Source organism: Anthonomus grandis, chromosome 4, assembly GCF_022605725.1.
Source record: "Anthonomus grandis grandis chromosome 4, icAntGran1.3, whole genome shotgun sequence".
In the NCBI taxonomy this organism is placed as follows: domain Eukaryota; kingdom Metazoa; phylum Arthropoda; class Insecta; order Coleoptera; family Curculionidae; genus Anthonomus; species Anthonomus grandis.
The window spans coordinates 15,364,981-15,379,509 of NC_065549.1; the positions used below are offsets into that span (position 1 = coordinate 15,364,981).

Genomic DNA, 14,529 nt, shown 5'->3' on the forward strand with positions numbered 1-14,529 from the left:
GAACCAAGTGGTTGTGTAATGCGGTATTTTTAATAAGTTAATTGTTTGGTCATCTGCTAAATTTAGTAATACTGATTTTATACATAATAGAACAAGGTCGACACATGTATAAAGATTTTAAGGCTAAATATTTGAATTTATAAATAAAGGTGACTTGGTTTTAGCGAAATTAATTGCTAGTAAACAAGTATTTAATGATAATATATCTCATAATTAAGACCAGAATAAAATGGTTTATAACCTTCTAGCTGCTGGCGATTCTTATAAAAATGTAAATTATTGTTAATTTGGAATAGTAAAACTATCGATTTCAAGAAAACCGCCTGACTGAATATCTATAAATAAGAAAAGGCGTTTTGTGCTACCCACAGTGAAAACAAGTCAAGATTATTCGCTTTTTATATGGGTAATATTTATGTTGATTCTAGTTAAATTCAAGGTGAGAAAGCAACTAAGGTATAAAGTAAACATGAGAGATAACACTAAATTTTGCCCACTTTAAATGTTTTGTTACCAAAGACCATCCCACGCAGCAGGAATATGGTTTCTTGGAGTTGAAAGTTAGTTTAAGTAATGAGCAATTGTTGAAAATGGTGATCATAAAAGAGCAATAAAGATTAAGCATTTTATTGATTATGATTACAATCCGCGGGAATTTTCTAGTTGATACTTTTAATAAAGATAAATTAACTTATTTTTCAAAATGACAGATGTTCGAACTTTTAGATTAAAATATTATTAGCCAAAAAAAAAAAACAAAATCATTTAAGTTTGGAATAGAGCTAATTGCCAAAAAACCCATGCATTTCTCAATACTCCCCTGTTTTTATTTTAGATACATGATGACAGGTTCACGCTAATGAACCGGATTTTGCATAAGGTCTAATTTTGTAATATGAAAACATCTATTTATCTATTTAAATTGAAAAATTAAGATTACGCATTAATGATCTTTTCTGATTTTTGAATAACAGTAAATTGACTTCAAGCAGCACACATGGCCACTGTAGTAGATCAGTGAATACAGTCATGGCCGAAATTTGCTCACAAATTTCGATGAAGGTCAATTTAAATCGGTATTTTTCCTATTGCTAATAGTATTTTGTGTCAAAAAATACAAATGATAAATCATCAATTTACTCATATATGTCTGAAAGTAAGAGTCATATGGCAGTTGTAAGTTGACGCCAGTCAACACGGGGTAGTGTGCTGCTTGATAGAATATTCACAATAAAGAAACGCTACTCCAATTTTAGAAAAAAAACTCATCACAGCTCAAGTTAACTCTGGAGATAAAGTTGATTTGAATAGATATTCGGCAGCTTAAACCATAATATGTTCTTGGTCAAATAAAAATGAATGAACAATGAAAAATTATTCTCCATCATGAACCGTTTATAAAGAATCAAAGATTATCAAGATAAAAATGTTCAGACAGAAAAGATACATGAACTTAACCCTTACGCTCCCGAGTCTACTTTTTTTTAGAATTTTGAGACAAAACTTTACGCCAATGCTTATTATGACCTCATTAGAGATCCTAATTTTTTTCAGAAAAAAAAAATCACATCTGATAATATTTTAGGGACTCTCACGATTGTGTTGGATAGGAGTCAAAATGATACTGGCACAAACGTGAAAAAAAAACGAAAAATATATTGAAAATGTTTATTTCTACGAAAATACACTACTTAACATGAAATGTTTTGAAGCAATTTTGGTTTTTTTGTAAACATAAGTAAACATTACACTTAATACATTTAATTCTTGATCTACTTTGACAAGATTCCAGGCGACAAGCGTTGGGATTTTTTTGATCCTCATGTACTGGCCAATGATCAAACCCATCGAATCCTTTATCTTCACAAGGTAGAGGTGTATATCTTACCTTCTTGGCAGAAGGTTCTTCATTTTCATCCGTTTGAGCGTGTTCATAGTTTAGATTTCTTTTTTTTGTTCCACAAACCATAAATTCTCCTAATGCTAGTAGAAACTGCAAAAAGTCTAAGATTTGCTTTGAGCTATATCCATTTTTTTTACAGTCATTTCGATATTCCATCCAGCTATTCACAATAGCTATGTCAAATAAGTGTAGAATGGTTTTAAATGTCCATTTTCGGGTTTTAAAGTATGTTCGATAAGCCTCAGTCATTTGATCACAAATATCAACTCCGCCCATCTTTTCATTATAAACTTTAATTACATTTGGACAGGATACTAAGTATATGTTTTTTTGTGTTTTTATCCCATCTCTGAACAGTTTTTACTGGTTCTATTCCAAAAGCCGTAGATGCCATGACGACTGATTTGTTATCTTTCCATTTTGTCAAACATACTTTCGTATCATTTTTTACGTGCAGTTCTGCGTCGCCTCTTTTCATAGTAGCATCTTTTTGAAATACAAATCCTTTTACTCTGTTTGTCATTATGGTTCCCGTTCCTTCCATTTTTAATTCTTTTAATTTTTCAAATAATGGTATTGTGGAAAAATATCGGTCAAAAAAAAAGCTTCCAGGTGGCAAGGTTTGTATTAAACGAAGAATAACTGATGGCCCTAAACCAAGTTGTTTATCTGGCAATGGCGTCAAGGAACCCTGGTATATTTCGAAGTCCAATATTGTACCACAAGACGTTGTAATGACAAAATTCTTAAGTCCAACTGGCCTTGGTTTATTTTTGACAAATTGACATATAGGACATCGTCCTAAAAAGGATATCATTTGCTCATCAATTGAAAAACAACCATTCTCTAGCCTGTAAATTTCAAGACATCTTTGTCGAACTCGGTCTATCATTGGTTGAACTTTCCAAAGATGATTCTTCTTTTTGATATCATCCGATACTGATAGATTATCGACTACGTGAAAATTCGTTCGAAATTTATAAAACCTGTCACGCGCCATAAGATTAGCTATGAGAGGTAATCGATATTTGATACTCCAGTAAAGGTGGATTCTAGGAAACTTAAAACATCCCATAATTGCATGCATACCAAAAAATTGCCTAATTTCTTCATCAGTCAATTTTGGAGTGATTTCCCTACCATGTTGTTGCAAGTAATACTGAGAAGTTAACGCTGCCCCCATTTCAAAAAACTCATCATTGAAAAAACTCAAATCTGGCTCAGGTTCATGGTTATCAAACATAGTAGGAATCATTATCGCTTTCCACCTCGAAATCGGACTCAAGTTCATCAAGGAGTTCATACACGTCATCTGGATTGGCTGCGAACCTCTCCAAGTTCAATAATCTCTTGGATCCTAGAAAAAACATAACTATTAAAAAACGGTACCGATTTTTTTTTGTATTGGTTGGTTCCCAGCCGTTACAATTGTGATACAGCGACATAGTACGCACTTCTAAAAATGGCCGCAAAATATTTTGAAATATTTTTGAGCTTATCAGGGTAAACAATGCATTACTTAAATAATTTGACATTAAAAACACAGTTTAAATTAATTTTAGTTAAAACTTACCGTTATTCGCCATCACAAGTCACAAGAATTCGAAAAAACAAAAAAAAACGGTAATTCATGCTCCTCTGCCGTAGTCAAAATGGCTACTAAATCTAGCCCGTGCGTTAAAAGCATAAAGAGGTTGTCTTGCACAATCGTGTCGTATCGTTTTGGACAGTTAAAATATCATTTTGATGTTTATATCCCATGTTAATAAGACTCACACAGTTGTGCCAAGCTGGAGCGTAAGGGTTAAACTATGATAGTATCAGGAAGTTAAGAGCTTTAACTTTTTGACTAAGATTGACCATTATCGTAGAAAAAAATAAGTTAACCAATGCAGCCGAAAGCAAACAGAAAGATTAGAAAAAAAGATAATATTGATCAAAACAAATGTTAAGATTCCATAAGATCTCGGCTTTACTATCAAGCCTTCACTTAAGTAACTAAAATAAGATTCTAGGTGCAAACTATACTTCTTATATGGTAGTATAGTTTGCACGCTTATAATGCTTTAAATATTTTTTTTTCAAATTGTAAGGATAGATAAAATGGTTTTTACAAATATCCTATATTTGAATATGCATAAGTGCTCTGATATTATGTCCATTTCTATAAATAGAATTGGAGTACCTGACGGTAATATGTGGAAAATTAAGGATATTAATAGAGATGGATCTGTTTTCAGCTTTTCGCTATTAATTGCTCAGTACTTAGCCGAATGTTTTAATACTTAATTTAGATTTTTTCACCACAGTGCACTTCTTAGGTTAGAAAGTTATGATATTTCCATTATTGTATCTCCTAGTAATTTTACATAGACTTACTGAAAGATGATAGATTAATGATTAGAACGAATTGTTAGAAATTGGAAACACAGAAAGAATCAGTTTAATTCCATAAAAAATGTTCAAAGTTCATCCCTTATATTAAAGAAATTGTTTCTGAGGCTTCTAAATTGTCGTCCATTTATTAATATCTCTCGCAATTCAAGTTTTGTTTTTTTAGATTTTGCAGGTCAACACTAAAGTATGCCACGTGACTTCTTTGGAGTCTATTCAGAAGTTTTTTAAGAATTTGGCTTATCATGAAGTCTTTGCTGAGCAGGACATTCTCTACAGCTGAGTTCCACTCAGTCAGTTTCTTATGCAAACTCCTTGATAATAGAATTGCAGGTCAGTATAAACCGTTTTTTGATCAAATATTGTATTGTAATATTGCAAAATATATCATGTCATAATATGAATTTTAACCATATTTGTATAGAATGTGATGTAAACTGTCGTAAGTTCCCACCTTATGCAAAGTCTCTGCTGCTCAACTTACCAATTGCTTCTCACGATTGTATTTGTGACTTTTTAAAATGTATCCTATCGATTTTCTTCCTCTGATTACCGTCTTCCCCTAATCATCTCTTTCTCTGTGGCTTCCCTATCTGTATCTCATCTACATATAATGAGTAAGTGACTATAGGATATTGAACTAAGAGAGAAATGAAGAATTTATTAAAAGCTTTGTAAAAGAGAGAGAACATAGACATTTTACAATAATAAAGAGAGGCTGATAAAAGACTTTGTCAGTCTCTCTTACTGAACCGATTGTTAGAGATAGAGAAACAGATTCCAAAAGAGCCATATTGACGGAAAGAGCAAGAATGACAAAAAAGAGAGTTTAACTATCGAACTGGCTGTAAAGGGGTAGATCATTGTAGAAAAATAATTGCTTTTTCATCTTTTCTGATTGCTTTGTTATCTCTCTTTGACGTGGACTTTTCTTACCCAGGATTCTTTCCTTCTTCTTTCACCCATAAGGTGTGTATGAGTGAAATAGTGTGAGAAGAGTGAACGATAAGTAGAGACAGTTTTAGGTTTTGCTACAATAAGAGCCAGACAGATGGAGATGGAGTAGGAGTGGATTAATCATTGCCGCCCCATAACAAAAAAAAAAAACATCCTCAACAGATGTTAATACCAATATTTCCATGAAAATTTCCTATAAACACGTTGAAAATAAGACATGAACAAGTGGTGGTGGACTTGTGGAAAATGCTGTTGTCCTCCACCTCTTAGTTGGAGTTTTTTGTGTGAATCTCTTGAAGTAGGTTTACGCATGTTTTTAGTTTCTTCAATACTTGCGGGAAGTAGGTCTGTGGAAAGTCTGTGTGATGAGAGGGAGAAGGCAAAAGAGGATCAAAATAATGTCTAGTTACTTTAAATAGATCTAAATATAAGTTTATATGCTGATAGAAATAAATGTATGTATTTTAATTAAATGTTGAGTGGTTTTTATATTTTGCTGAATATCTCAGATTCTATTGGCCGAACTGAAAAATGAGCAGAGGGAAAAATCGTAGATCAGATCCAGATTTAGAAAAGTAGCTCTTGGGGTTTTTAGTGGAAATTCCATGTTTTGTGAGATATGATATTGTTTCATGAGATTATAAGTTTACTCTGCCGTTTTCCTCTAAATAAACTTATGACATAAAAATGACAGTTGCAAATTTCAAAAATAGTGGACAGGCGGCATCTTATCAAGAGGCCATCGAAAGGTGGGTTCCGACCAGCTTAAGAGAGCCTATTAACACTTATTAATGCTTATTAGTAACTACATTAACATGTAATAATTAAAATTAATTACTTTCACATAGGCAACTAATATTTATAGGATCAATAGCAACAGGTACGAAAGTGGAAAACGGTCATGGATATTTGATATTCCTGTATTAGTGTGCAAATTTATATCAAATCTCTATAAATAATTTATGTTCATAGCTTATATAGTTTTATTTCGTCTTGTATTGCCTGTTGGAAATATATGCTCATTATTATTATTAACTAATTTAGTGAAAAATATATTTCATGAAATACGGTGTTTATTATCTGCATGGTTAACTGTTTTTATATCCTTATTTTGGTTTACTTATCTATCTTGGACGTCAGTTCTTATTTATGTAGGATTATGATTTTTTTTTAGTATTTGAATCACTAGTAGAATTTATAACTTTAATGGGAATATTATTGGGACGTATTCCAAATGTACTCAAAAATGTTGTTCAAAAATTAAGCTCTTTCTTAAAAGGGTCATAGCTTTGCCATTAAAAAAAATCGTTAATTATATAACCTTAACATTGACAAAAACATCCAATTTTTTTCAAATACATCAAACTTCTCAAATTTTTGATTATAGGGATATACACCATAGAAAACCATTGTTCCATTTATGCAGGATTGTTATTATTAAGATTTTGTTATAGTTCAATTATATATCGGTTTCTTAAATCTATGGTCCTTTTATATAAAAACGCTATTTGTTATATATTTGTGATCTGAATCCTTTTTCGTATCTTCTAATATGTTTTCTTCTGTTTTAGTTGCTAATGCTCCAAACATAAGGTGCAAGAAAGTTTTTAATATAATTTTAACCCTCTAGCGCCCTGTAATACCTTTTAAGTAATGATTTTTTTTAGTGGAAACTCAAACAATTAATTAATAATGAAACTAGTTTGCTTTTGCTGGTATTATGAAAAAATTTACTTATAGTACGTTTAAAGAAGACAAAAGTTTAATTCACTAAGTCCATGAAAGAAATAAAATGAGTAAATATTCGTTTTTTCATTCACAAAAACGCGAATTCCCTTGTAACGGAAATCGTTAAAGTAAACGCATATATTAGCAATTGTAAAATATAATAACGAAGTCAAGGTTTTATTTATAGCCGTGAAATAATTAAACAAATACAATGTCTGTGTAGAATCAAAAATGTATGTCGGTTACCGAATATTTCTATCTCGAAAATAAAACTTTTAAGATAACAGATAAGGATACACATGTTATAGCAGTATTAAAAAAAACTCTCAACTATGGATTGTTTTTGTATAAAGATGACGGGATTTCAAATATCACTGCTATAAAAAAATATTTTCACCCAAGGAATATCTAGCAGCTGGTGTGCTCGTATTACTTTGAAAATACTGCTGAGATATGTAAAAAAAATTATAAAACAAACAAATGTTTTATTTTTCGGAATTTATATTGAATAATTAGGACGATAAAGAAACCAAAATATTGATTTGTTTTCTTTTTACTGAATATCTTTAGAAGATATTACGAAGAAATGCTTACGCATTTAATTTATGTAAGTAATTTATGCACATTTACTAAAAATAGAAAAATTAAAAATATTTTAGCATAAAAAAAAATTCGTTTAGTTTTTTTATTTAAAATTCAGTAATAATTAAATTAGTTTGTTTTTTTTCAATGTTGGATTTCCTAAGTGTAAATGTAGAACATGTTGTTTAAGAACTGCTTGAGTGTCGAAACAGTAGTTTTTGATTTAACATAATAATCATTAATTTTTTTTTCTTATTTATTTATTTCTGGAAACAATATCCAATCAAATATTATAATAATTCTTTAACATAAAAACACCCAATTATTATATCATGTAATATAATAATTAGGAACATAATAAGGGAAAAAATATATACTAACCTTCTGTATAAACAAATAAAATATACAAGGATTAGTATTGTTCAGCACATAATAACAGTTAATTAAATACTGATGGTCATATACATCTAGAACTCTGCAATAGTATTAGCAATATAAAGTTCATAGTAATATAAAAGTACACAACTCAGTTTTAAGCATTTGATAAAGAAAATTGAGAGATATGAAAAATATCGATCCTACTAGAAATCTCATAACCTCTATTGATCACCATGTTCTTTCCATTTGCAACATTTATTGTTAATGTTCAGAATACTCTATAAAGTGTTAAGGAGGTACATAAGTGTTAAAATAGTTAATAGACCAGTAAAAAACTCTGACTTGTGATATTCAAATGACGTTGAAGAAGGTCATAATCTAATTGTTCCAATGAAATGTTAAGTAAAGACTGCTTCGAACTGGTTCAATTTGATTGATGTAAGTTGGAAAGTAGGGACAGTGGACCCTTTAAGATGCAGGCGTATCAAAGGGACGTATAATACCTTAATGCAAGGCTAACATTCTGAGAGTAACTAACGGTGAGATATGATTTCAATGACTCCAATATTCCAATAGGAGTACCTTCAATAAAATAACTAGTCTTAATAGAAGAAAAACCAGTCCGTCCAAATCAAATTTATTTACATTTCTTTATGTTGAGTGTCGTTTTTTTTCCTTGCATCATAGTGAAGACATATAGATTACCTTAAGCATATATACAGTTTTAGGTCATTGGTGGGTCAATGTGCTCTTCATAAAGGAAACATTTCGATATATCGTTTACAGATGAAATAAAGAGTAATGAGGTAAGTTGTGCACGCTGAGAAACGTAACGAACTTAACACTTTAACTCTCATAAACTCTATTAAATAATAATTGTCTTTATTAATAATAACAGGTTTCTGATTTATTGTAAGATCATTGATTATGTCAATTTTTACACAGTAAAAAAATACCAAAATGGTTAAAAATTACGAGTGTTAATATTAACACTGGTATCAGTATTTTTAACCCCATTTTTACACTCAAACAAAATTTAAAGAAATCCTTAGTACATTTATTACACAGTTTTTGGTCTTAGATACACTCATACACATAAGTTTGTTTTATTAAACGGGTATTTTTTATTCCATTTAATATTCTGTCGGTTAACGTACCCAGCAACATTTTCGCATTTGATATCCCACTATGGGATTCCGCAGTCGTCTGATTCTGATTGGTTGAGTTATACTTATATGAACTATCTAAGGTGCCGAATCGCATAGCAAAATGTTAATGAACAATTTTGTATTAAAAAAATTTAATTTTTATCTCTCAAAGTGATTTACCAAAAAAAAAATATATTTGCGTTTTCTGATAATGTCATGGTCCTACCAATATGAGAAGTTCAGGTTTATGCAATCAATAATTTTTATAGCGATTACTAAATTTTTAAATAAATCATTCCTAAATTTTGGGGAACAGGACCATTTTTAAATAAGTTAAATGAATCTACTTAGAGTTATACAGATCGTGTTATAGTGAGCTACGTATTACCCAAAATAATGGCAACACCGCTTGGTTGCGGCTTGCAGGCGGCGGAATTTTTCGTTTTTATTTTTTGAACCGGGAGTCAGGCAGACCTCACTTTGCTGTATTACTGTACGTTGCATTAATAATTGTTGAGCGTTATTTTCGTGTTTTTTTTTCACTATGGCTGTTTATACCCCTTCCGAAAGAGTTCAACTAATTAAATGGTTTTATGGAGGAAATTCGGCAGTACAATGTGACATTTGAGAATAGACCGATTCCTTGTGCAAAAACGGTTTTAAATGTGGTTACAAATTTTGAGACATCTTTTTGTCTTCAAGATTGTAAAAAATGCCACACAAAACGTCAAGAACTACCTGTTGAAGTGGTCCAGGATATAGAACGGCGGGAAGAAATGGTTTGCAGTACCCAAGAACTTGATTCGACACGGTCCACTAGAAGTGTTGGAGAGGAACTGGGAATGAGCAATAAAACTGTGGCTTATTATCTGGAAAAAATATGGGTACAAATGTTTCAAGTATTCAAAAACTCAGGAAATATTTCCTAAAGACCAGTGGCGAAGAATGGAGTTTTGTAAAACCATAATGGAAAAGGCAAATGAAAATGAATATTTTTTAAACATTTTTTTTTTCTGATGGATCTTCTTTTCCATTACATGGCAAACACAATCCTTCCATTGTCAGATGTTTACTAATCCCGTCCTCGGGCCGACCGGGGCGGTGCTCTGTCTCAGGCACTCGTACACGCGCGACGTTGCAAAATTTCGCCTCTATGCGGTTTCCTATAAGTAACGAACGAAAACACGATCTGTATATTTCAACATAGGTTTTTGTAAAATATATATTCATAAATTAAGATACTATAAGACGTCCGATAATATTGGTAGCTGGATTAAATAAGTTAAGTAAGTTGGATAGTACTCGCTCTAGGTATATTATTTAGTTAAACGAGCTACATTAACTTAACATTAAAAAATGTATGATAACAGGGGAAGTGTATTTACTTGGTGAGCAAATGGAAAAAATTGAGAATGAAGAGAAATGAAGCACATGTAATGACTATTTTATGTTTTGCGTATTACGCATTATTTTTCAATAATTCGAATGTTAAGTGTAATTCCAAGGAATTTTTTCAATGAAATTCGATATTCTTCTATGTTTTTCCTCAAAAAAAAAGGAAATAAATTAAAACCTTCAAAATTTTTGTATTATTCTTTCACAAAACATTGGAATACACCAAACCAAGGATTCCAGAAAGAAACAACAGAAGATCGACAATGCAGTCAAATATCAGCAGCGAACCATAGTCGTCGCACATTATTGGCATTACTGTATTCGCGATCTGACTCGAAAGAATTTTGCATGTCCTGCAAAGGTCCCATGCCGAAAAAATTAACCAAAAACGACGATGCGACCGAGCAGTCCACTTGAAATGTGTGGGTATCGGCCGTCGGTTATTTATACTTGTGTTCATTGCGAATCTGAATGAACATGCCATTTTTTCACATTTATTTAAACTTCTGTAACTATAATAATAATCTTATAATAACTAAGAATTAGATAATAATAAAAAAAGATTATTTTCTCCGATTCGAATAAAAAAATGTCATCAAAAAATAGAATTTTCTGCGATTTTTAATCGTGCTTCACAGCTCCTCACAATTTTTGGAGTAAACGAACTTTTTGGCAAAACTCTCATAAATCAATAATGATTTTAAATTTTAAGCAGATCGTTCAACTAGGAAGTGTACCTTGAACTGCTTTAGAGACTCAATTAAAAAAAATTGAAATTAATTTTGACCTCAAAACAAAGCCTGGTTCAAAACTCCCCACTCTCCCCTATTATTTATTAATAAACTTATCGCATACAAATATTATCGTTGTTAAGAATTTAACAAGAAATTGGGTGATTTTTGTTTTATTTTTTATTTGGGATTAGGAATTTGTGATTTTAAACTAGTGCAGAAACTATTGGTATTTTGTGTTCTAAATTGTTCAGTCTCTGTTGCACACTGCCATTAAATATGTTAGATGTCAATTTATTAGGTCAAGGCATCACTGTTTTTCCTCTGGTTTTAAGCAAAACATTGTGAATCTATTAAGAATAGACAGCAAAAAACTGGCTGATTACAAACCCCTATTCAATTAGCCTCAAAGCACAATCTTAAACTTAATCCTGTTTAATCAAATATTATAATTTTTAGCCCTAAAAGGTTTTCTTAAAGTTAATTTGAATATTGTATTGGATAACATTATTCCTCCTAAGGTGGATTGTACCATTGATCAAATATTCAATCAACGATTGCACTATGAATTTAGGTGTGATTTTGGAGATTTCGCGAATATCTTTAGTTCTTGATTCAAAAGTCGTTTTTAACATTAAAAGTTGTGCATAAAAATCACCATATTTTAAATTTTCATTTACGAAAAATGCTGTGCGAATCCTTAGTTCAGCTACTGTGATTATTTTAATCTATGGTTCTATTTTATCTAGGTCCATGTTTGGATTTGATTGAAATAAATCGTATTCAGAAAGTACAAAATACTTACGTCTTATATTTGGGTTACGAAAGTATAACAATATTTCTTACACATTTAGGAAGTTGAACTGGTTGAGGATGGTGAAACGTGGATATTGGGGTATTTTCTATTTAAAGTTTTACGAAATTCCTTCTTTCCATTGAGTTTTAAAATAAATTTTTTACTTGTGTAAACATTAATTCTCTTTGTTCTTCAGACAGGATAACAATTCTTCAACATTGATCGCAATATTCCAAAGATCATTTACTTATACCAGCGCAAATAGCAACAGTTGAAAGAGAAATAATTTTAAAAGAAAATGCATATGGACCTTAGTAGTATACATTTTATTCACATGTATTTTTTTAACCTGTTGTGGTGTGGGTAATGTTGGTCTCTAAAGCTAGATGAACGAAAGCCTGGTTCTTCAGAACTTGTGTAATTGTAATGTAAGGGATTTATTAATGTTATTATTACAACTATAAATAAAATTGTTAGTGTTAATAAAATAAAGTGGGAACATGTACTTAAACCTTATGGAATTTTTATAAGTATGACAACATTGCAAGATAAGTATTTCAATGGGAAGTTTTTTTTTGTTACCATCGAAGAAAATATTTAATTGTGTCCTTATAACTTTTTCCACTCAAAAAACAACATTAAAAGAAAATAAAAATAATATTAAACGTGTTTTCTCTTATTTTTTATGCAGTGCCGTTACATGTAATTGCTTCTACGGTTTGTAAATACAAATATGTATTCTAGTGTTATAAAGAAATCCTCACCCAAGGAATATCTTGCAGCTCATGTGCAAAATCGTATTCCTCACCCATGATGGACCGTTTTAAAATACTAACTACCGCTTAGATATTAATAAAAAAAAAATAAGCGCACTTAACAAAATCACACTATATTGATATCACAGCACAGCAAAATATTTTTTTTTCCAAATTGTTGTCCATATGCCTAAAACATTTTCTATGCGTAAATTTATTTTCGTAATAATTAAAAAAAAAAAAACAAAATCGACCGGCGAACGCGAATTAATTTTGACGCTCCGACCGGCGTTTATCGCCAAACTGACGACGGTATAACGAGCGCGTCGAATACGCGCCTCCCGATCGATATATGCGGTCCCCCCATCAATGCGCGAACAGTTTTGAGTGAGTTTGTACCAGTTTTTTTTTATAAAAAAAAACACGCTTATATGCTAATATAACCGCTTTATCACTTATTAACGTGACTATTTTTAGAAGTGATGCATGAATGCATAAGATTTATTATCCAAAACATTTACACAAACAACAAATTAACATGAGAGTCTGTCAATTCAAGCGTTCCAGAACAATACTGGTAATCTTTATAAGTATTTTAACTTCGAGCACCTATTCTTTAGGGCTGGATAATAAATCTATTTTGGAATATGATTTTCTATAGTAAAATAGGTTTTGGAGCTTAGGAGCTAGTTTTTCTAAATAAGTCTTTTAAATACGAACAATGAATTCTTTCTGGCAAATGAACTTTTTTAAAATACAAAGTGGTGCCTTTTTAATATACAGGGTGTCAATTTGAACAAGTACCACCCTGTATATTCCTGCCCCTATATAAAATTTAAAAATTTCCAAAAACACGTCAAATTTATTTTTGAATGGGACATTAGGGTGAGTCCTCCTGGAGAGGGCGGACATAATCTGTAAAATCTTAAATGGAAAGAAGGGTCTAGTGATACCTTATTTTAAAGGTCTTACACATTAATAAAGTGTGTGATTTTTGTAAAATCTAAATTAGTAAAATGCCTTTTACGCATATTGAAAAATGTGATATGTTAGAGTATCGCCAGAGATTCCAGACTTACAAGACCAACTTGCCAAACCGAAGATACTTTTTAATTCCCCTTTCACAGAAAATTTAGAAGTAAAAAACGTATTTTAAACAATTAGAAGAAGGAACCAATTTTTAGTAAGCGACGACGTTGAATTTTCTATTTTGTCATATTTTGAAGCTCATATAGAAAATTTAACTAGAGTTAGAGACGAAGCTAATTTTTGGTTTAGTAAAGGTATGTTTGACCGTAAAAATGTACACTATTGGTCCCAAGAAAATATTTTTCTTACTGATTCGAGAAACCCTCAAAATCAATTTAGTATAAACGTTTGGTGCGGCTTAATAGGAAGCCAAATAATAGGACCTGTGTTTTATGTTAGCACTTTGACCAGAAGGAGATATGTTAATCTCATAATATCTAGAGTGCTGAAAAATTATTTGGATAATTTTAACTTTGAGATGGCAACAAATCTATTTCCAACAGGATGGAGCGCCTCTACTAAATTATGTAAGAATATTTCTTAGTAGACTGTTTAACGATTGCGACACGTGGCCCAATTCGTTGGCCACCTAGGTCACCAAACCTAACCCCTCTCGACTTTTGTTTTTGGGGTTACCTAAAGAATGAAGATGTATAAAAGAAAAACAGAACCGTTAATAAATGGAAGATCAATCTTAAAAGCTACAAGACGCGTGCCTAAGCATGCTCGGAAA

The 14,529-nt window shown here is 31.2% G+C and overlaps 1 protein-coding gene across 37 annotated transcripts in view; it reads right to left on the reverse strand.

Annotated features, from left to right (window-relative positions):
* Positions 1-14,529, reverse strand: part of LOC126734862 (dystonin) — a 426,801-nt gene that overhangs the window by 86,599 nt on the left and 325,673 nt on the right. The window contains exon 1 of one of the 37 annotated variants that reach the window (XM_050438664.1): positions 12,777-13,052. The exons of the other annotated variants lie outside the window; for them this stretch is intronic. Coding sequence (XP_050294621.1) covers positions 12,777-12,824 — 48 coding nt within the window. The 5' untranslated portion in view covers positions 12,825-13,052. Of the gene's footprint in view, positions 1-12,776; positions 13,053-14,529 lie in introns of those variants that run through there. 37 annotated transcript variants of the gene reach the window in all.